The sequence below is a fragment of the Cebidichthys violaceus genome, unplaced genomic scaffold (assembly GCF_023349555.1).
Source record: "Cebidichthys violaceus isolate CVI_PGR_0920_01 unplaced genomic scaffold, fCebVio1.0.p SCAF_35, whole genome shotgun sequence".
Lineage (NCBI taxonomy): Eukaryota > Metazoa > Chordata > Actinopteri > Perciformes > Stichaeidae > Cebidichthys > Cebidichthys violaceus.
In genome coordinates, this window is record NW_027176539.1 from 1,462,784 (window position 1) to 1,483,935 (window position 21,152).

The 21,152-nt window shown below is 41.4% G+C and overlaps 2 protein-coding genes across 3 annotated transcripts in view; both read right to left on the reverse strand.

Moving 5' to 3' along the window:
- Positions 1-506: 506 nt before the first annotated feature.
- Positions 507-16,252, reverse strand: LOC137883847 (protein-glutamine gamma-glutamyltransferase K-like). Of its 2 annotated transcripts, none has more exons than XM_068725507.1 (14): positions 16,179-16,252; positions 11,502-11,782; positions 11,204-11,368; positions 8,499-8,750; positions 7,879-7,997; positions 7,689-7,796; positions 6,754-6,931; positions 5,723-5,861; positions 5,431-5,623; positions 4,863-5,016; positions 4,491-4,775; positions 2,737-2,897; positions 2,512-2,648; positions 507-2,429 (listed from the first exon to the last, which is right to left on the reverse strand). In XM_068725507.1, the coding sequence occupies exons 2-14, from the start codon at positions 11,779-11,781 to the stop codon at positions 2,270-2,272; spliced, it is 2,331 nt and encodes a 776-aa protein (XP_068581608.1). In that variant the 5' UTR covers position 11,782; positions 16,179-16,252; the 3' UTR covers positions 507-2,269. The 2 variants fall into 2 exon arrangements, with proteins under 2 accessions (XP_068581608.1, XP_068581607.1); XM_068725506.1 differs by having other exon boundaries at positions 11,204-11,395.
- A 1,945-nt stretch (positions 16,253-18,197) lies between these two features.
- Positions 18,198-21,152, reverse strand: part of rabggta (Rab geranylgeranyltransferase subunit alpha) — a 7,402-nt gene continuing 4,447 nt past the window's right edge. The window contains exons 11-17 of the mRNA XM_068725407.1: positions 21,075-21,126; positions 20,557-20,645; positions 20,399-20,487; positions 20,170-20,286; positions 19,972-20,085; positions 19,793-19,880; positions 18,198-18,834 (exon numbers count right to left, since the gene is read on the reverse strand). Coding sequence (XP_068581508.1) covers positions 18,686-18,834; positions 19,793-19,880; positions 19,972-20,085; positions 20,170-20,286; positions 20,399-20,487; positions 20,557-20,645; positions 21,075-21,126 — 698 coding nt within the window. The 3' untranslated portion in view covers positions 18,198-18,685. The remainder of the gene's footprint in view (positions 18,835-19,792; positions 19,881-19,971; positions 20,086-20,169; positions 20,287-20,398; positions 20,488-20,556; positions 20,646-21,074; positions 21,127-21,152) is intronic.

Here is a 21,152-nt window from a genome sequence, read left to right on the forward strand (position 1 = left end):
GCCAATAATGCCACAAGTTAAAAGTGCTAAAATTACACAGCAGAGAGCTACTATGAACAGCCAGCCAACTGACGTCAGCTGTTAAACGGTAGAAATACAAATCACGTAGCTGCAAACAGCTGCTAGCTACTCATGCGTATTCATTGATTAATCCTTATCACAATGTGGAACTTTAAGACGGTGGGTAGTGCGAGTGGGAAGCATGGACCAGCATGCAGGCATTGATTTCCTAGAAGAATATACATATTCAGAGAAACAAACTATACATGTTCATCACTTTGGGTCCTCTGCAGACTATTAATGAGAGAAACCCCTCAGGTACACAAAACACACAGGCCTTCCTCCATTACAAAATTTAGACCAGCCGGACTGAGGTCTTCCATGACCTTTTATAACCATCTCACCTGCTGTCTGCAGCCAATCACGGAGGAGCTCTATAATTAGTGCCACTTTAGCCCAGGTGGCATCAATCTCTCCTCATTTGGAGCCAATTAGTAGTCGAGTTTACTCCATTGAAATATTTTAATCAAATGTACCCTCTCAAGAGGCATAATCAAAACATACATATTGTTGATAAACAAGTAAACATTCCCTTCTTTGGATGTGACGAACATTACAGCAGGAACAATTCCCCCGAAAGAGATTAAACAGAAGACCTGTACGAGCAGAAAGACTGAACGCAAGTAGACAAGCATTTCTCAAACAAGTTTACATACCTCATATAACACATATACATATTAAACAGTGCAGCTTCCTCTCAGTAAACATACAAACATTGACTCAAGGAAATCATATATTGGGAGTGGAAGTGACAGTCCGTAACAAGCATGCATTCAATTCATATTTCAACAGTTTTGATCTTTTTTATTCCGTCCCGGCGATATCGCAACGTCCTTCATTTCAAGTTAGGGGCTTGGGATAGACGGGTATCAACGATATCAAAAAAGGAAATATTGATCTCATGTTATTAATACATTAAAACTCGGGCACTTTTTAAATCACACTGTACAGTTATTGACACTCTGTGTCCACTTTTCTACACCCATATTTTGGGTGTATTATGTCTCGCAAAAAAGAGACAAAAGTTTTTAAAAGTGAGGCCAATGCAGATGTGCCTTAAACCTGCATTCTCTCTACTGTCCATCAGGGGGCGACTGAACATGTTTTCACTTCATGAAAGCTCATTGTAACATTTTTGGTCGCCTGGAAAAATGTCTTATTTAGCATTCGGTTGCACTTAGCTCCACCCTCTTGTATCTTCTGGTTGCAATAAAACAAGCTAGTAACGGCCAAAATGACAAACTACATATTTCATCATTGACATCAAAGTGACCAAGTTTTTTATACATTCTATGGACAAAACGCACAAAAAAGTAAAAGATGAATTTGACTGATAGCGTCTTCTTTTTTCAAATTGGATATAGATACTGTGACGTTATCCTGACATGTATGAAGCTAGCTAGTTAAACCAGAGGAAATGTTTAGTTTATAAAAAGGTAATTCCAGGATGGACGTAGCTGAAATATCAACGTTAGCTAAAAATGACTGAAATTACTGACTTCACATGTCTCTGTTAGTTTACGTTTGTCTTTTATGTTACTTCAAAATGTATAAATAGTTTGTTGAACTGTTATGTTGAATGCAGCTCCGTTTTTTGGTCAAGGCCGTTCAACCTGGTTTGTGACACTAACACTTACTTTGATGAAATGGTCGGAGTACATATCATAGTTTGAAGTTCTTTCTGCAAAGCAGACGCGTCTTAACATATTGGTGGCTCACTATTTGTATCCTGTAAAATGACTTCTGGTATCTTTGGAGTATCTTATTTTTGTTTTGCCGCTAGTCCTCCAACACGGCGGCGCGACACCGTAACTGACTCCCGTGAATCTACGGCAACCAATCATTCGTGACACCAGAGACACACTGCTTTCTAATGTCACAATCTACATTTTAAAATATCTTTCTTTAAATAATACAAGAGCATTTGCAGCAGTATTTTGATATTTAAATAATTATTACTGTCAACACATAGCAAAGTAAGCAAAATAAATATTCAACGTATAAATAGGCCTAAAAAACCTGATCTTCATGTAGAGCCTGTTTTTTACAAAAGTACAATTCTGGATGGACATTCAAATGTGATGAGTTGGAGCTAGGACTGGTTTCAGAGCATATAAAAGCTTCCGTCCAACTTTTCTCTTCGATGTTTCATGATTACCTGTCTCTCTGGTAATTTTTTAAACATCTAACTTTCCATATGAACGAATCGCTACAGGGCGCCGTTGCTTTTTTCCTCCACCGTGATGTCGGTCACCCCGTGAACCTGCGTGAGCTGCTTGCAGTCCAATGAGGCCAGTAATTTCCTCGGTCCAGACAGGGAGGGGACGAGGTGCTCGGTCAGAGACACGGATGCATGACTGCCAATATCTCTGAGGACAGGACAGGAAATGACAGTGTGAATCACAGAAGAGACAGATGGAGTTAAAAGAAGTAGATTCCCCCGCCCCTCACCCATAATGAATCTTTTTAGCAGTGAGGAGGCCCAGTCCTTCTACGTGGAATATCACCGCTTTCAGCACCTGTGGTAGTGGGTTAGTAAAAGAAATCTCTACCGACATTTCTTCTCCTACCACTGCCTTCCCGATTGGCTGTGAAGAAGAAGAAAAATAACCCAAAATCAGATCAGAATTCATATCTTAATCTTACCAGTAATATATGAGGATTTGTGTGGCCCACCTTTATGATGAGGTCTGGGGTCCTGAGGCGGAAAATGAACTGAGTGGCGAGGACCTGCTGCGTCTCTTTGACCCGGCCTGACAGCGTCAGCATCAGGGCCGCTTGGTCCACCAGCTGGTCCTTGTAGTCTTTGTACTCCAGGCTCCACTCCAAAGAATTTACTGTAAACCGAAGATAGTAAAAGTGCGTTTCCATCTTTACAACATGGCATGTTTTTAGCTTTATAGTATTGTATAGAGTAAAAGTGTTTAAGAAATAATTGTATTGATTTTTCTTTCTTGCTCAGAGGTAGATGAGAATCCTGCTCTCATTTTTGTCTTTTAAATGTAAAGCTATACCAAGAACTAAAAGTGTATCCTAACCTCTTAAAAACCAAACCTATTTTTAGGCCTCCGCTCGAAAATTGCATACCCATACTAAAAAAAGTATATCTCTGCAACCACAAGGTCTATTTGTATAGTATTGGTGTTATAATAAAGGGAACTCTTGTGAAATTTGTTCAGATGTGTAAATATCAGTATATATGTTACTGGTTAAGAGTAAATGAAGATGGCACATATCACAAATTGAAATGTTTCAGGTTTGCCTAAAATAAAAAAGCACTTTCAGGATGATTATTTCTTTGCAATGATGCAGCTGCAGGTCTAAAGTTTGACTTTGATAAAGGGAAGCAGAACAAAATTAGGGAGGTTTTAGTACAGCGAGGTCTCCAAAATGGTCATTTTGGCACCATCTGTGCCATTTGAATTTGTTCATGTTCCAAACATTTCACTTGTATATCACTAATGGTGTTCAATACACCCAAATACAGCAGTTTTGGCTTTATTTTGAAGGCCAGAATCCTCTCTGAACCGTCTCTGTGTCTCTCTGCCTACTGGAGTTTTTCGTTTTCGCTTTTTTTTTCGTGTAAAGCGATTTGTGTTGCTGGTGTTCGTTGGCTCATATCTTGGTGATGCTTTGTTGTAGCTGGATTTCATTTATATGTCCAGAATCAGTGGATTGTCTGCTTTCTTGGAAGGTCACATGTGTGTGTATTTCATAAAATACCACAGCAGTAGAGCCAGAAATGTGGCAAGTGGGTTGCCTAGGTGGCGCTATATGGATTTTGATATTTGGTAATTCTTTTAGTTGGTTGTTTGAGTTGTGTTTGGAGCATGTAAAAACAGCATACATACATATTCTTGTAGCCCAGGTTCTGCTGTTTATTATGATGTGCAACATCATTATATTCGTTTGTGATAAGTGCATTGTTAGACACGCTGTACACTTAAGTTCAAGTTAAAAATGGATACAAAGTAAAAGTAAAAACAGCTTCTGGTAGACAACCGCAATGCTGATGCTGCACAAAGAGGACGAGACGCTGTTGACAGGCGGCCCAATGAAAAGCATCGTCAGCTTGATTAAATTTATAGATTTCTCAGGTCAGAAAATTGTTGGAAACAAAATTCAACCAACTTACAGACATTTTAATGCAGAAAAGTTACAAGTTCTACCTTTAAACGGACAGAAATGAGAGTGAACTCGATCTTCTCATCTTGGCAAGAAAGCAAATAGTCATATTTTTCCGAATTCTTCCTTTAAGCGTGAGAATAACGCATTGTTCTTTGTTACTTATGTTTTGTGTCCACAAAGGAAATAGATTCACAAATGCATTTCTTTTTCTTTTCAATTATTTGTGATTGTGAAAAAAAAACCCTCGGTTGATGCCTGCGTAACGTTTTCTTCCTGCACCCTGATGAAGACGCTCCACTCACCTTTGTTGGGCTGCAGGTCCAGTTCCGTCTTGTCCTTCCTGACGGTGGCCTTGTGGACGCCGGTGTAGTATATGACTTCCACCTGGCTGTGCAGGATGAGCGTGCGTTGCTCTGAGCTGTCGTTGCTCAACGTGATGGTCAGCTCTGCGTCTCCCCCCATTTTCGGCCCTTCGCCGTCCATGGTCACTTCCACGGAGACGTCCTCCGCCGTGGGAGAGGAGTAGGCCTCTGCTTTGGAGCCATAGCTACACGCCGTCTCCACAGCAATGCGTTCCTGCTCTGACCCTGAGAAGGACCAGAACTGTTGAGTTAATTCAATAAAGTACGAACACCATTTTTGAGTGGATGTGATCTCCATTGGCGTGACGATACCTTCAGGGTGTTTGTAAAGGTTTGTGATATCACTGCGTTCATCGGTGCCAACGGCCTTCGTGCTGATGAAGTGGCCCACCAATTTTTTCTCACTGAAGATCTGACTGAAGGTCCCATCTATGTTCCTCTGCCAGTAGATTTTATCGCTGTTCACCTGAGAGCGCACAAAGCAAAAGAGATGGGGAGAGAGAGAGAGAGAGAGAGAGAGAGAGAGAGAGAGAGAGAGAGAGAGAGAGAGAAAAAAAGGGAGTTAGAAAACAAGGCGCTGAACAGATGGGAAACGCCATGCATCGTTTGATGTCGGCCATACGGCTCATGATTAGCACACAGCACACGTCGAATCTGTCAACACAAAACCACCAGAAAGATCTGTTCACTCCCGTAGGTCAAAGTATGTGAGGAAAAAACTGTCTTTTTGAGTGTCTTTCTCCTGTTGGGACTCTTTTTTGCATGTCTTGCAACTTTTGTGTGTGTGTGTGTGTGTGTGTGTGTGTGTGTGTGTGTGTGTGTGTGTGTGTGTGTGCTCCCATTGTTAAAAATGAATTGTTAATTAATTAATTCCACAAACCTCGGCGAACACAAACTGACAGTCGTGTTTGAGGAAGACCTGACCGTTGCGGACGGCGGCGAGAGAAGCAGGGCCGCAGCAGTAGGTTCCCTGGCTGGTCTCCTGAGGAGTGGCGTCGACAGCTTGCCAGCCTCCGTTGCCTGGAGGCAAGTCTGGACGAGCCATCCAGCAGTCGTTCCACACGTGGAAGTTCCTTTTGCGGGGGAAGAGAGAGACTGCAAGGTCAGGCTTAATAAACCAGAGAGCGAAAAACAAAAAAGGTCGGCGTCACAACGACGGCGTCAGGACGAACCAGATGGAGTCGGCGTTGAGGTGGTCTATAGGGTTCAGGTTCTCGTCCAGGTACACGTCCGTTGTCAAGGAGACGTCTGTGTCGTGAGCTGAGCTGAAGTTGGTCACAGTTCGACTGGGAACGCCTAAACACCGTAAAACTGGAGAGAAAGCAGAGCTCAGCGTCTGTGAGACATTTAATGGTGGAACACCTTCAGTGTAAAATCAATACACAATACTTTAGTATAACCCTCATTGTTAAATGGTATATTGACTAAACAATAGTTAATACATTATTTTACTGTTAACAATGAAATTAATATGAACATTTTGACCAATTATTAGTAAGGCTATATTTTATGTTATTTTAGTTAATACATAGTTATTTTACTGTAAAAAAAGGATATTAAATAATGTTTTTAATTATTAAATCTAATTATTAGTTTTGCTATATTTTATCATTAGTTTGTGTAATATGAAATCATTTTATAAATTAATGTATCATAGCAGATTAAAGGCAATAACATTATTACACTATATAGTACACTATTAGCAGTTTATTATTATTGCTAGAATTCATGTTATTCTAACAGTTTATTGCTGCACACATCACAACATTATACATACTATATTAAATATTTTGTTAATGATTACAGAATGATTTTCAAACCTTCAAGAAACTGTTTGTTGAACATCTATAAACATTACATAGATGGACCAGAAACCAGTTATTAACCTTTGACAAACTTAATAACTTAGGTTTGTACATGCTGTACAGTGCATTTATGATCAAACTATAATAATCAGTTGCAACTTCATAATAGCCATCCAAATCCTGTTTATAGATGCATTACAAAATATTTATTAATATATTACATACAATCTTGAAAGAACATAAATTATAGCCTTACTAATACTTATTAAACATTCATTATGATTTTGTTTGTCAACAGTAAAGTAACTAATAACTTAATAATTTTAATTAGCCATCATTTGACCTTTTAATCTATTATGGTTATTACAGTGTTACAAAACACCAGACAATCAGCTGACCTGTCGTGAATACACCAGCAAACACCCAGCACTGGCCGTACTTCACAGGGCTGCCGTTGTTCTTAATGTATTCCTTCAGGATCTCTACACTTCCACTCCAGACGGTTGGACTGGTTCCAGCTGAATAGTCTCCTGACCAGTCTCCTTCCACGACTCCACTGTCACCAGGGGAGTTGATCTAGATAAATCAAGAATGTGGATGATTATACTTCTAAATTTTAAGTTATGAACTCGGTTCCCCTGCTGCACAGCTTTAATAACATCTATGTTTAGTTAATAAAATACATATTTCACTCTCAATTACATTCAATAAAGCCTTTGAAACAATTGATCGTGTGTATTTGTATGACATGTGGGTGCTTTGAGCTAAATGCTTACAACTGCCTAACATCAGAGTCACAAATACGTAATTGATCTCCGGGGTAAAATTGTGTTACGCTAAATTTGTTCCATTTTAGGAATACAATTTATATAGACAGATAAAATATAGAAATAAGTACACAACATGTGTGCTTTGTACTACGATACTAAAGCATGCTCACAGTGACAACGCTGATGTTGAACAGGTAATGTTCACCATGTTCACAATCTTAGTGTGTATATCATCATGCTAACATTTGCTAACTAGCGCTAAACACAATTTTGTTAGTTTCACCGGTATTTGGTCCCAAATGAAAGTATTGGGAAAATTTGAAAATGTTGATGTGATGATGGTGGATTATTACAATTCATCATGAGGGGAATGTTTGGACAACATTCATGGTACAAATCATGGCAGTCAAGTTGTTGACAGAATTGTTAAAGAGTCAGGGGATCACCAAAATCAATAGGATTCCTCCTCTGGGGACAATGAATGTCGGTGCAAAATGTCATGGCGATCCAGCCAATAGTTGCCAATGGGTGTCAGGTGATCAGGTGTGGAACAATAGTCTCACCATGGCTGAGATGACTCGCACCACATTAATGGGGTCTCCCCACCCAGACGGAGGAGTTCCACTCTTCTCCAGGACAAAGACACAGGCAGCGAGAATCTCGTCATCAAACTGAAACCAGAAAAGAGGAAACAGTCAGTTTCTGCTGCTCCGTCTGTCCACCAAACGCTGAGCGGTCAAACGGCCCACTCACCTGTCCATAGCTCCAGGTCCGCACTCCAATCTGATTTGACGTGCCGTAGTAGATCCGTCCGACGTCGTTCAGGACGTATTCCTGCCTCTCGTCTTCAGAATGCAGGAACACTGTGTCATCTGATGGAGAACAAGTGAGAACATTTTCTCCCATCTGACACAACAAACCTGTTTGTACGATTGTGGTGGGTGTTTGCATACTTCAGTACTGTATTTGAGATGCTTTAGATGTCTAATATTGTGTGTATTGGAGGTGGAAAGGTTGTATTCTGTGCTATTCTAATTTCTGATCTTCTTGTACCGACCTGCCCATGACTACGGGTGGAAAATATTAATTTGCTAAAAACCCAGTCCATTATATCTCTCTTTTCCATATAAAAGGTTAATTGTGATTGTCACTGTTGAAAGAAAGAAACATAACATCTGAAAAATTTCAATTTTATGGATTTTACTGGTGTTAATTGCAGATTTTATTTGTCTACACTTCAAAATACAAAATTGTCCAAGAGTGTCCATTTGTTAAAATTTAATTTTGAGCTTGTTTCTCAGATTTTCTGGGAAGATTTAGTTAAAGCAAAAAGTAAAGCAAAAAAGTCTTGTTGAAGCAAATCCAGTGTTTACCTTCACACCAGGGGTTGAACAACAGGTAGACGTCATTAGCCGGGTCATGCACGGAGACAGCCTGGCCGTTTGCACAAGTCGTTTCCACGGTGAGTCGATATCGGCCGATGGCGGCCGTGGGAGCAGAATTCACCGACAGCAGTATCTTTTTGTCATCCTGTCTCACAACGGCAGCCTCCCAACCGTCGTCCTTCAACTCCTCCACCAGGGGGACGATCACATGGGTTCCCTTTGACACCGTTGGCAGCGGCCCTGCGGAGGTGAGAGGACACACTTGTGAAGGAATATAGCACTTGGAAGCTGTTCTTCATACCCAAACAGGAGAAGAAGCAGCGCACAGTTCATGAATTCAGTCACTGGGTTTATTTTTTCAACCTCCCTTAATATGAGCCACACCTGCATTCCTATCTTGTTGAGATATGTTTGAAAAAATAGAAAATAAATGGAAGGAATCCAGAATGTAATGTCCTGACAAGGTAAACACACACACACACACACACACACACACACACACACACACACGTAATTCATCTCAGTGTAACTATTAAAAAAAGATTCGGTTGCGACTCAGAATACCGTTTTTGAAGTGAGGGTTCTTTAAGCACGTTGCAAACAGTTTCAACCGAGATCATAAGCAGAGAAAAATTGCTCTTTCCTGTTAAACTGTTTTGATACAAAATATCCACCATTTGGAGAGTGGTGGCATGATTTTCCAAAAGACAAAAAAAACTAGACTTAAAAACAACCAATAAGTTACCATCACACTGGTCGTAGCATTGTATACATACAACAAATAAGGTGCTGTAATGATACATATCCCTCAAAATCAATTTGTATGTAATCCACGTAATCATGAAACAGATGGCAAATGCCCACACAAAGGGGGTGAGGGAGTGTGGATCACCGACCAGCACTTTGTAGTTATTTTAACCAAAACATTTTTTTTCTTAAAATAACTACTTAGTTGTCCTTAACTTAGTTATCCGCACACAGCACAAATTGAACATTTTCAGATTTGCCTAAAAGAAAAGCACTCTCAGGATAATTATTTCTTAGGAATGATGTAGCTGCAGGTTGAAACCTCTTCCAGATCATAGCACAATATGTGAACAGTCTCTCTGCAAATTTTGACTTTGATAAAGTGAAGCACAACAAAATTAGAGAGGTTTTTAGTACAGAGATTTCAGGCGAGGTCTCCAAAATGTGCACATTTACACATTTTGCAAAATGTGTGCCATTTTAATTTTCTCATGTACCAAACTATATATTTTAATTGTATATATCACTAATGGTGTTCAATACATCCAAATACAGCAGTTGTGGCTTCATTTGAAGGCCAGAATGCTCTGTGAGCCCTCTCTGAGTGTCTCAGTTCATTCAAAAATGTCCAGATTCCAGCCCTCCTCCTCTGTCCATGGCTGTACTATCAGCCCCCCATTGGTCGATTTTGGTCATTGACACCTCTTTCGACACATTAGAGCCAATAGAATTGATTTACCCCACCAGGGGAAAGATTGACAGCACCGTTAGCCAATCAGAATCAAAAAAGTGCCATCCATCATGAAACGTAAAATCCGATTTGCCGAAGGTTAAAACCCTCCCCATGTTCCGTAAAATGACAGAGATCGCCGAGATTTCTCGAGTGAGACACAGGATATCGGTTGAACACATACAACGGCGAAAATGAGCGGAAATATTTCTCTTTTCACTGCAAAACGACAAAAGTAAGGTGCATTTTCTGATCATAATCGATACTGCGGTTTGTGTTGCTGGTGTTGTTTTTTTGTTCATAACTCGGCGATGGTTTGTTGTAGTGGAATATGACTCATATGTCCGTAATCCTCAGGTTGCTGCCGTTGTTTTCAGCTAACGGCTGTTTGCATTGAGCTACAGAGCACAGAGCTAGAGCCATAAATGTGGCGAGTGGGTTGCCTAGGTGGCGCTATATGGATTTTGATATTTGGTAATAACTTTAGTTAGTTATTGAGTTGTGTTTGGAGTGTGTACAAATGGCTTACATGACATTGTAGCCCAGGCTCTGCAGTTTAATCAGGTATGTGACATCATTATATTCGTTACTGAGTGCACTGTACGCTAAGCTTTCTCCGCAGCCCCCCCACAGCCCCCAAAGATGGGGGGCGCTCGGGCTTTGTTCACCAGAGGGGTATTTAGTGATTTTTAAAATCAATGAGTGAATTTGACTTCTCTCTGCCAAACAGTTAAGTGTGGTTTATATGCGCTGCAGTAAAGCAAGTGCACACTCAGTGCTTTTCAGACATGACAATAGTTTACTGATAAATGCCCTGTTAACATGTGGGGATTTCACAAAGACAATTCATTTTATGTTTTTTAAAACCGGTCTTCGTTAATACTTGCATATTGTAGAAGATTGGACAGTGAAAAAAAACCAACAAAATGAACCTCTCTCCCAGTAAAGAGATTAATTTCCTTGCTGTGAACACTAGGGGGCCTACTCCATATAATATACGTAATTACTGACACAAAACGAAACTGTGTAGAAACAATGCGTAACACCCAGGCGGCAACCTCCTGTTCTGCCGAGTGAAGCCAAAAACACAATCTTTTCTTAAACGTAGCCAAGTATGTTGTTGCTTAAACAGGTTCTTTTGGGGCTTTTCTCAGGCGCACAGATCGCTCATGCTGCTGGACATTCGTAGGAGAGTGCACCAAAAATGAGGACTAACCTGTTTTAAGCTCTAGGTGAAGTTCGTCCGTGTCGGGGCTGAAGGGTCGAGACAAGGTAATCCACATCAGGAAAGTCTGTCCTCTGCGGATAATGAAGTCATCACTTTGGAAGAGGTTTGTGTGGTGCTCTGTGCGATTCTCCCCCGATTTGCTCTTCATCAGGTCTATAGATTGGACTTTCAGGAGAAGTTCTGGGGGAAAAAAACAACACAAAACCAAATAGGGTGAAGCCAATCTCATGGCTGACATTTACTTTGTTTGATGACACAATCGTGAGTTCTCTGAGACGTCAGTTACCATCAAGCTGGCTGCCGCCCGTCACCGGCTTCTCGCCATCTATCCCGTCCTGTTTTTCCGGCTCGTCAATCCCTGTGACCAAAGTGTCGGTAATGTCATCGTCGTTGGGTTTGGGACAGCAGCACGGGCAGACCTTACGAAGCCACCGCCGACACGCATTTCCTTCCTCAACATTGTCTTCCTCTGCCTCTTCCTTTTCTTCCTCCTCGTCTTCCCCTAATCCGAGAGTGATGGATGGAAACCGACCCACTGCAGATCTGTCTCTGATTGATACAGGCATCCTGAGAGACACATTTTTAAAACAGGTCACAAGGTCGTCTTCTTTAATAAAAAACTACATCAGTGAGCTAATCTTTCATTTAATTCGTTGCTTTTCGTACATGAGTTGAATCAAGAAGACATTTTCCTTCATCTTTTGGGAATTAATATCACAAAACATATTGTTAAAATGAACCCTAAAAGATTCATAAACAAAATGATTAACTTGTAAATGCTCAAAATTAAAAGTTATTGATTTATTAAAGTGGTTGCCAGCCATCATGTTCCAATGTGTCCATTTGAATTCCACACCGGATTATATTTAACACTATTTGTTATGTAAAAGTGGATATTGTTAATGTTTCATCATTACAAAACTGTCTGTTTTTTTTTTTGGTTCAGTCAAGTTAACATGTTGTACTACCACTAGGATAGAAGCTTGACATTTGAAGAATTTATCTATTTCTTTAGATTTAGTCATTATGTGCAGCTTTATTGCAACTATTGATAACTTTTAGCTGTTTATCTTTTACCTATCTCAGACCTTTTCAACTCATTTTTCTTTACGTTTAGCCGTTTCAAATTCATAACTTTCAGCTAAATCTATTTCATCATTACTTTTAGCCATTTCACTATTTATTATTTACTATTTTAACAATTTATCTTTAAGCTTTAGCTTACCATTCAACCATTACTTTTAGATAACAAAACCACTTTAACAACTATTAAAATGTTTACTTTTCTAATGATTTTAACATTCTTAATACTTTTAGATAAATAGATGTCTTTAAACATCTGAAAACATTTTCAATGTGAATTAAATTAAATTAGCATATTCTGTATGTACAGTTGGTCGCTTCAAATGACCCGGACAAAAAGACACAAACTACAAGTGTACTGTGTGTATTCTACAACATGTGATGCTGATTCTTTTCTCTACTTTCTTTTTGCTACTGTTTTTTAATCAAAGTCCACATGTAGGACTTTAATCTTTAACCCAAGAGGAGCACTTACTCTAAATGTTCGTCTTTCATTTTCAATGTAAATTACAAGCAATAAAAACTCAATTATCCATAAATCATCATGAATATAAATCACCATTAACAAAACTGGCAACCTGAGAGGAGTAACTTACTTTGATAAACAGGAGAACATATTTACAGTTGGTCAAATCATATACCTTACATTAAACATGCTGACATAAACGTATATTATAATTATCGTAAGTAAGACAAATGTAAGTAATCCTTGACAAGGTAACTATATTCTGATTGCACATTATTATTTATGTAATCTAGGCTGATTATAGTTAGTTGTTTTTTGAAATATAATTACATAATCCCCATTATATGTAATGCTTTACTCGCACAACAAATATCAGATAAGGACGTGTTAAACATGTAGCAACATACGTCTTCCTGCATATCCACATAACGGGAAGAAGCTCGGCTAACAGCTCGTGATTAACATTCTTCCCTAAATGAAACACAACTCAAACATCAAGCAAATAAATAAGCACACTGATGCCAACAGTCTTTGCACACGGCTTTCCTCCAACAGTCTGTGTCTCCATCTTGTGGATGAAACTTGGTATTGCGCTCATCATAAAAGGCACTGGCCCTCAATACAGACACGGGATGGTCAAATAGTGGTGTGAATTAAATGTCCTAAAATTAAAAGTCAGGCAGTCTCTGACGATATCGATCGATCAAAACCGATTACTGATATTTTCTCTGCATACATTTTCTGTTCTTTGCTATCTGAGAAATAAGTGACATTGGTGATGAAGAGCATTATTAATACGTGTGTAATTTTGTAGTCAACATTGCGGCGGCAAAAACAGATAATTGTCAGAAGTCACATGACTCAGAGGCATCTTTAGTGTCACATTAATAACCCTCCTTTCCACAAATCCAACGCTACAGCTCAGGTATTTTGACGATGTAACCTAGTACAAAGAGGAGCTAAATGAATAACAACTCATACATATTCACTTCATCCACTAACTGAGAATGAATCACATATACAGTAAACCATCTTGAATGGTTCATCTTCTCTACGTTCAGAGAATCATCCCTCATGGCATCAAGCAGGAAGGCTGCTCTCACTCTGCAAAACCATTGGGACTCACCTGGAGCACTGATGCTGAATTACAATCTGATTCATTAAGTCAGTGAAAAGCATCCGGGAGGTGTTCTGGGGAGGTGAGCACAGGCTCTGATTCACAACTGTGCCCGAGAAACACATTTTGTGTGAAGTGCTTTGTCACCAAAGATTAGACTCCTATCCACATTTAAGCTGGGTGGATGCTACAAATCCATCCCATCTCCCCCCCCACATTTCATTTGGCCTCTTCTTTGCCCACCTCAGTCTGATTTGATTGTCTTTCTGGCAGCGATTTTCAGCTGTCAAGAAATGCTACAAACCCACCGAAAACCCTCTCCCACATGCACTTTAAGTTCCTTGGCAACAGTGACTCGGTATGCTATGTGATCCGATGAAGCAACAGCAGGACTGACATGGCTTCTCTCCACATTCACATTGCAAATTAATTTTGAGACAGTGAGTACAATGAATCACAGACAGTAGTAGAGAACGACTCATCCAGCTCAGGATTGTGCGTCATATTTATTGTTGTCAGAGGAGGCTAAAAGCAGCTGAGCGAAACTATGAGCGTGAAATAAATCCACAACAACCGGATAAACATGCCGACTTCTATTGTCTGCACATTACGAGATAGCTTCAGCTCGTCACACAGTAAAAGCAGCTGACACTGGGCTACGGTGTATTCAGCTAATGAAATGCATCGGATTTACTCCAGCAGTTGAAACAATGACTGTGTATCTTGTCATTAATGCATTGTCATCTGCAAGTCCCCACAATGACACTAAGTGGGAAGCCTCAGTAGGTTGTGACAGCTTGCAGCAGGGTGGGGCCTCACAAACATGTTTACTAGTGAAAATGAAAACCACAGCACCTGCCTCAGTGCCAAAAATATTAGGGCAGCAGAAGAAGAATTGTGCTCCGTATGTTTGAGATTACAGTCTTCTTGCAGGATATCTCAGACCCCCCCTCCCCCCCTAATAACAAAAGATACACACAGATCAACAAAATCACTGCATAATACAGAGATTATAAGACGTTCGCTTGCACTGCCGTGTAAACTAACGCAGTGAGACGAGGCGGTGCAACCCTCACCGAGCCGAGAGCGACGAGCTGTGGATGAGAAGACGCCCGACAGCTGATCCTGCTGTGATATGAGATCTCCATGTGACACCCTCACTGCTCCCTCTGGGCCGTGGCGGCACATGTCTGCATGTTTACATGCCAGGATCATCCCGTGTTTGTGCGACTGATTACACGTACAGACCAGGTGTCAACCTCCAGTTCTGAAGAGTGAAGTCAAGGCTGAAGTCGTGAACCTGCATTCTCTCTAGTGTCCACCAGGGGGCGACTCCTCTGGTTGTATAGAAGTCTATGAGAAAATGACTCTACTTCTCTCTTGATTTATTCAATACAGCATGATGTTCATTTAGTACATTATGCTCCATTTAGAGTCAAACAGACCATAAAGCAGGGGATGATTTAGGGGCGGGGGCTACACGCTGATTGTCAGGTATCACTTCCGTTTTTTTGGTTGCAAAAAGTCAAGATGGCGACGTCCAAATTGCCAAACTGCAGGCTTCAAAACAGCGGTCCACAAACCAATGGGTGACGTAACGACGACTACGTCCGCTTCTAATATCTAGTCTGTGGTACAGATCTAGACAATCTGGTCAAATCGAGCCAAAGTTCACTCCCATGACGAAAAAAAAAAAAACACATTCCCATGTGTTACATTTTGCTCGAGGAGGGTGATGATCCAGTGAGCATCCCTCGGCTACACTCATGACCCGTCGCCTCGAGAGCCTCTCATGTTGAAAACAACGGGGGGGGAAACAAAGGGCGCTTCACCGGCGGCGTCGCAATCAAAGCTTTCCCAGGGAATCTAACACACTAACACTGACATCATTGATAATTTGACCCTGAGCCAAGTAATGCAAATGTTTTGGTCCATTTCATGTCGCCTTATCATACCGGTTTGCTACAGATGCTGCTGGGAGTCACAAGTGAGAAAATATATGTCATGACATGCAGTTGTGAGAGCAGAATCCATTCAGGGAACAGTTCAGAACAGTCTTGTTCATCATGCATGAAATATAAACTATTATTTGCATAATCCTGACATGACAAGCACACAAACTCCGTCTCCTTCTCCCATAAATCAAGTGAACTATTTGGGCATTAAATCTGAGAGCTCTCTGCTCAGGAGAGAAGTTTGCATGTAAGTTTAACAACGTCAATTCACAAACCAAATGGCCGATCTATCGGGCTGCATACAGACACAGACAGGTGTGAAAACAGCTGGTTCAAACTCACGCAGTTCCAACGACAGAAGAAGTAAGACCGAGCAGACCGGAGGAAGAACTCTTCTGTGAAGCTTTGTCTTTGTGTTTCACGTGCTACGAGTTCAGACCTCTAAATACTTGTGAGGTGAGGACGCGGTGAGGACACGCCCTCCCGCTGCACTGACAGCAGTCAGGTCACTTATTTTGCCAAAAAAGCAACAGCTGAAATGATTTAGGCCGGCCGCCAAGCACTGCAGGTTACATTTATATGAAGCAACATAAGTGTGATATTTCTCCTTAATTATATGAATTATATCTCTTCATAATTAGATAATTCACATCCACCGTCATGGGTACAGTGAGGGTGTGATAGAAGAGTAACGAGGGCCTGTAAACAGTTAAGGTGAGACTCCACAGGTGAATAGGGTAGAACATGTAAGTAACAGATGTCACCATGAAACTTCCCCGGTTGATTACTTACGTTGAGACACACATTTGTTGTATTACAAGTTTTCTGAAATGTGATGTTTCAATATGCAAAGGAAGCATTTTAAGTCCAAGTTCCAAATTCTTGTTTCATTTTGTTGATATATTAAGAGTCAAAGGTTTTTACATTTATGATGGCTGTGAGTGGTGTGTGAACAACGCCCCTCAGTAGAAAGCTTCAGCACACAGAGAGGAATGAAGGTGTGAAGTTTGGTGGATGTCAGAACTACTGAAGTGGAGATTTCTGGATCAGAGTGTGAGAAAAACTCCATTGATAGAAAAGCTCCTTTAAAGAGACGTTTAGTTAAAGTCCAGACATTTAGAAGAGTCTCCAGGTGAAGAGGGTCACAACATGAACTAGTAGATATCACCATCAAACTTCACCACTTCATCACTCACATCAACACCAGCATTTATTGTATTACAAGTTTACTGAAATGTGATGTTTAAATATGCAAATGAGGCGTTATGTGATGGTAACTTTTGGTGAATTTAGTAGAAATCTACAGACGTAAACAAACAAAGTAATAAAATAAATGTTTTATTTCCTCTAGTCTGACAGAAGACGAGTTATGGAAGACAAATTGACCAAAATATTTAAATTGACAAGTGCATGAAAACAATATTTTTGGCTGTAATGTCTTGCCTTTATTATTTTTACTATTTTGAGCAGTTTTAAAATTGCAGTATTAGTCTCACTCACTCATCTACTATCTATAAAGAAGAAACAAATCCACCAGCAGACATTCTGACTGAACAGGTGTAAAATGAACAAGAAGCCTGACTCCTGTCCCCGTTACTCAAACGTCTCAGTGAGTCACGACAGCGAAGCAACATTCACACCACCCTAACCCTGAAGCAGCTGAATGGAATTCAGAGCATGATGGATTTTATCGCCGCCTGTGTGGGAGGGTCCACTCCTCGTTCACAGCAAGACCTAAAGTCTGTCAGATAAGACGTCAGTTATCCACACCGACTGGTTGAGTCGGTTTTCACTGCGACGGCTCAACTCTGAACAAAAGCATCCGTTGCATCATTTAGAGAAGCACTGAACAAGTGTCGAGTGTGACACACGTATTCCTGTGATGCCAATGGAAACAGAAAAATAAACAAAAGGAAGGAGCGGCACCACACCGGCTTCACAGCTCAAGAAATCTTTCAACAGCTACCGGATGGATTCAGACACCAACCTCAGCCGTAGTTTGTGTTTTGGTGCCAATAAACTGATTTGTCCTAAAACCTGGAAATGAGTCAGCATTTTTGCACTTCCTGTTCACTGGTGTCAAAGTGTTTGAATGTGTTTTCGGATAGATGCCTGAAATAATGTCTGCGTTTAACACCAAGGTTTGACTTGTTTTGGTTAGACGATCCCAAAAGGTAGGACTCACCGAAAGGGTTCCCTGAGAAAAATGTTGTCGCATGAACACATGAACACATGAACAATGACAATAACTGAAGGCCGATTCAGCCGACTGACGCACCTTTCACAACATGAACGGGTGACGAATTAAGGCGCATTCAGTAAAAACCTGAAGATCAGACGAACACAAGGAACACGAGGCGGTTGTGGAAGGCAGTGACACAATGTGTGCGGTTTTATTACTGGATCTGTGACTTACTGTGCAACAGTAGAGTGTCATATATTAAATGCTTTACACGACATTAAAAAAATAAACACAAAAAAGAAGCTTCATTTCTCAAATCCGACCGTTTTTAAAGCTCACAGAAGCAATAAGCCAGCATTGCTGCACGCCGAGTCATCAGGGTTCTACGCATGCATGTTGTATCGAGGACATCTGTAGAAAGAAATGCAACATAGAGAATCAAGCGCTCACTCACTCACATACATCTAGACATGTTGTTGAAGGTGTCAAAGAGGTTTTTCTGACAGGTTCCCCCCGAAGGCGTCAGACCGTCAGACCTTCAGGCCCTCTGTGGGGGATCGGAGTGATTGACAGTCTCCCCAAACAAGCGGAGCGAACTGAACAAACACCCGGTTGCTTCTTTCGCAAACTAATTCGAGGGACGAATCGGCGACGACGGCGGCGGCGATCAGAGCAGGAGGTCTGACACCGAGGGCAGCAGTTCCGCCAGCTCCGACTCCACGTCGGCCACCTGAGTGACGGGGTTGCCGCGAAGGTCGAGGCGCTTCAGTTTGGGGCAGGAGGCCAGCGGCTGAAGGTCCGCCAACGATGAGATTTCTGTGCATTTTTGGGTTATGGGAGACAAAAGGAACGAAAGGAGCCGGTGGCGTGTGCTGTGGTGAGCAGACGTGACATCCTTGTGTCAAATATGACACCGAGATGTGAATTAATTCTTCTAAATATAAAAACCCAGAGGACTTGATGTGCATGAGAAGGTATGTGCTGAAATTATAAATAAACCCACCAGACTCCATTCACTAAAACAGTGATTCTACCTCTCAGAACACGGGAGCTGCTGGTGAACCGCTCCCTCTATCAGCTACTTTCTTTGTGTTGTCGTGTGACTTCGGTGAATCAGAACGAAACCCTTAGAAACACAACAGTTACACAATAACACAAACTAACCGACCGATCGAGGGAGCGGTTGACGAGCAGCTCCCGTGTTCGGCGAGGTGAAACGTCTTCATTTGTCAGTGGAGTCCGGTGTCTTTGTGGAGATCAGAGATAACAGAAAGGTCTGTAAATACAGAGTTCACTTCAACTAAGAGAGGTTCTTTTGGGAGTCTAGAACACGTCCACAGCAGAACATCACTTTGTTCTCCTGTCTGCTTCTATGAACTCATGTACTGTAGTAGAACACTGACTGTGGAGGAGAACCTCACACAGAACATCAGAACCATCCCGTTGGTTGTTTTAACTGTCTTCTCTTCCAATGTGTGGATTTAACTCGTGTTCAGGTCATCGCCGTGCCTCTTAAATAATAATAATCCAACAGAACAATGAAATTCTGAGGGAGTCGGGATCAAATCTGAGACACGTGGGTTTATATAGCACACACACTTTCATTCCTTTGTTCTGGTTTAAATCATTTTTTCGTCATTGTGCCTAATTGTCATTTAAATTCCTGTCTGAAGTGGCTAATTAGTAGCTTCTCAGCCTGTATTGTGTTCGTGTTTGTTAGAAGTCGAACCAGGAACACGCTCTGTATAAAAGACGATCTTAAATGTGAGGATACTGTTGTTCTTCAAGAGGACTTCCTCAAGTTTGGGAAGGTGATAAACGCCTTCCAGGTTTTCCAGAGAGTTGTTATCAGCCTCCAAGACCTGCAAAGAAAAAAGAAAGAAGGTTTCACTCAACCGACTGTGGGACGAACCAAAGAGGAAGAAGAGACACGTTTAGTGGGATCTTCATCACCTCCAGGCACTGCAGCATGGAGAACTGAGGAGGCAGTCGCTGCAGCCGATTGGACGACAGGTTGATGTGGGTGACCAGTAACAGCTGGTCCAGGTGGCACAACGTGGTCAGGTTCTGTTAGAAAGAAAAGCTGTTCAGAACTTTAAAAAAAATCACAACGAGCTCATCAAATCCAAATGTGATCGGTTCTGAACCGACCTTGTTGGAGATACTGAAGACGCGCACTTCAGCGTACTCCATCTTCAGGATGGTGTTCTCGATCATGAACTTGCTGCACAGGTCGTCGTAGTAAGCGGAGCGCGTGGAATCCACCTCCTGAGGGAGAGGAGTGAGTCAGAATCAGGGCTCGGGTGTCATGGACCCGTGTGCTGTGTTGTTGTTGTTGTTGTTGTTGTTGTTGTTGTTGTTGTGTTTTGTCGGGACTCACTTTCAGCGTTTGGAAATGAGCGAGCGTCTCCTTTTCGTACCCCAGAGGGTCCAGCGCCCTCATCAGGAGGACGATGGTCAGCAAGCACCCTGCGGGGGGAAAGCAGACGTCAGGATGTGTAGACGTGCTTCATTTGAATCCACTCAAAATGAACGTACACTTGTTGAGCGGCTCCAGTTCTTGGAGCTGGTTACACGACTGCAGCTCCGACTGCAACACCGAGGTCTTCTCTACGGAGAGCTCGCTCCTACAGGGAGAGAAAGCTCTTCTTACTCCTTAAACAGTACGGAACAAAGTGGAACAGATCTGCACACCAGGAGGCGCCGCTAGACGGACGTTAACAAACGACTATGAACTATGAACGGTTTTAGAGAAACATTCTCAGAGAGGCGCCGGCGTCGTCGCTGTGGATGAAGCGTCAGAACCGAAAAAAACACAGTAGGGAACGCCTTAAATACCCATAATGCATCACAAGCACATGTGACACACTACACCTGTTGCAACTAATCTATTGAATACAGTAGAAGTACAAACAAATACATTATACACCACGGCTACAGAAGATAGGCATACGAAGGGAAATACCAGTATACACACACACACACACACACACACACACATACTACTTTTATTATCTACTATAATAATTAGTAATGTTAAGAATCACCATCAGTACCTGAACAGCTCCTGATCCGTAGCAGAGTCCCGACACCAGCTCTCGGTCCGCCCTGTGGAGTTCAAAGTTCAAAGTTCA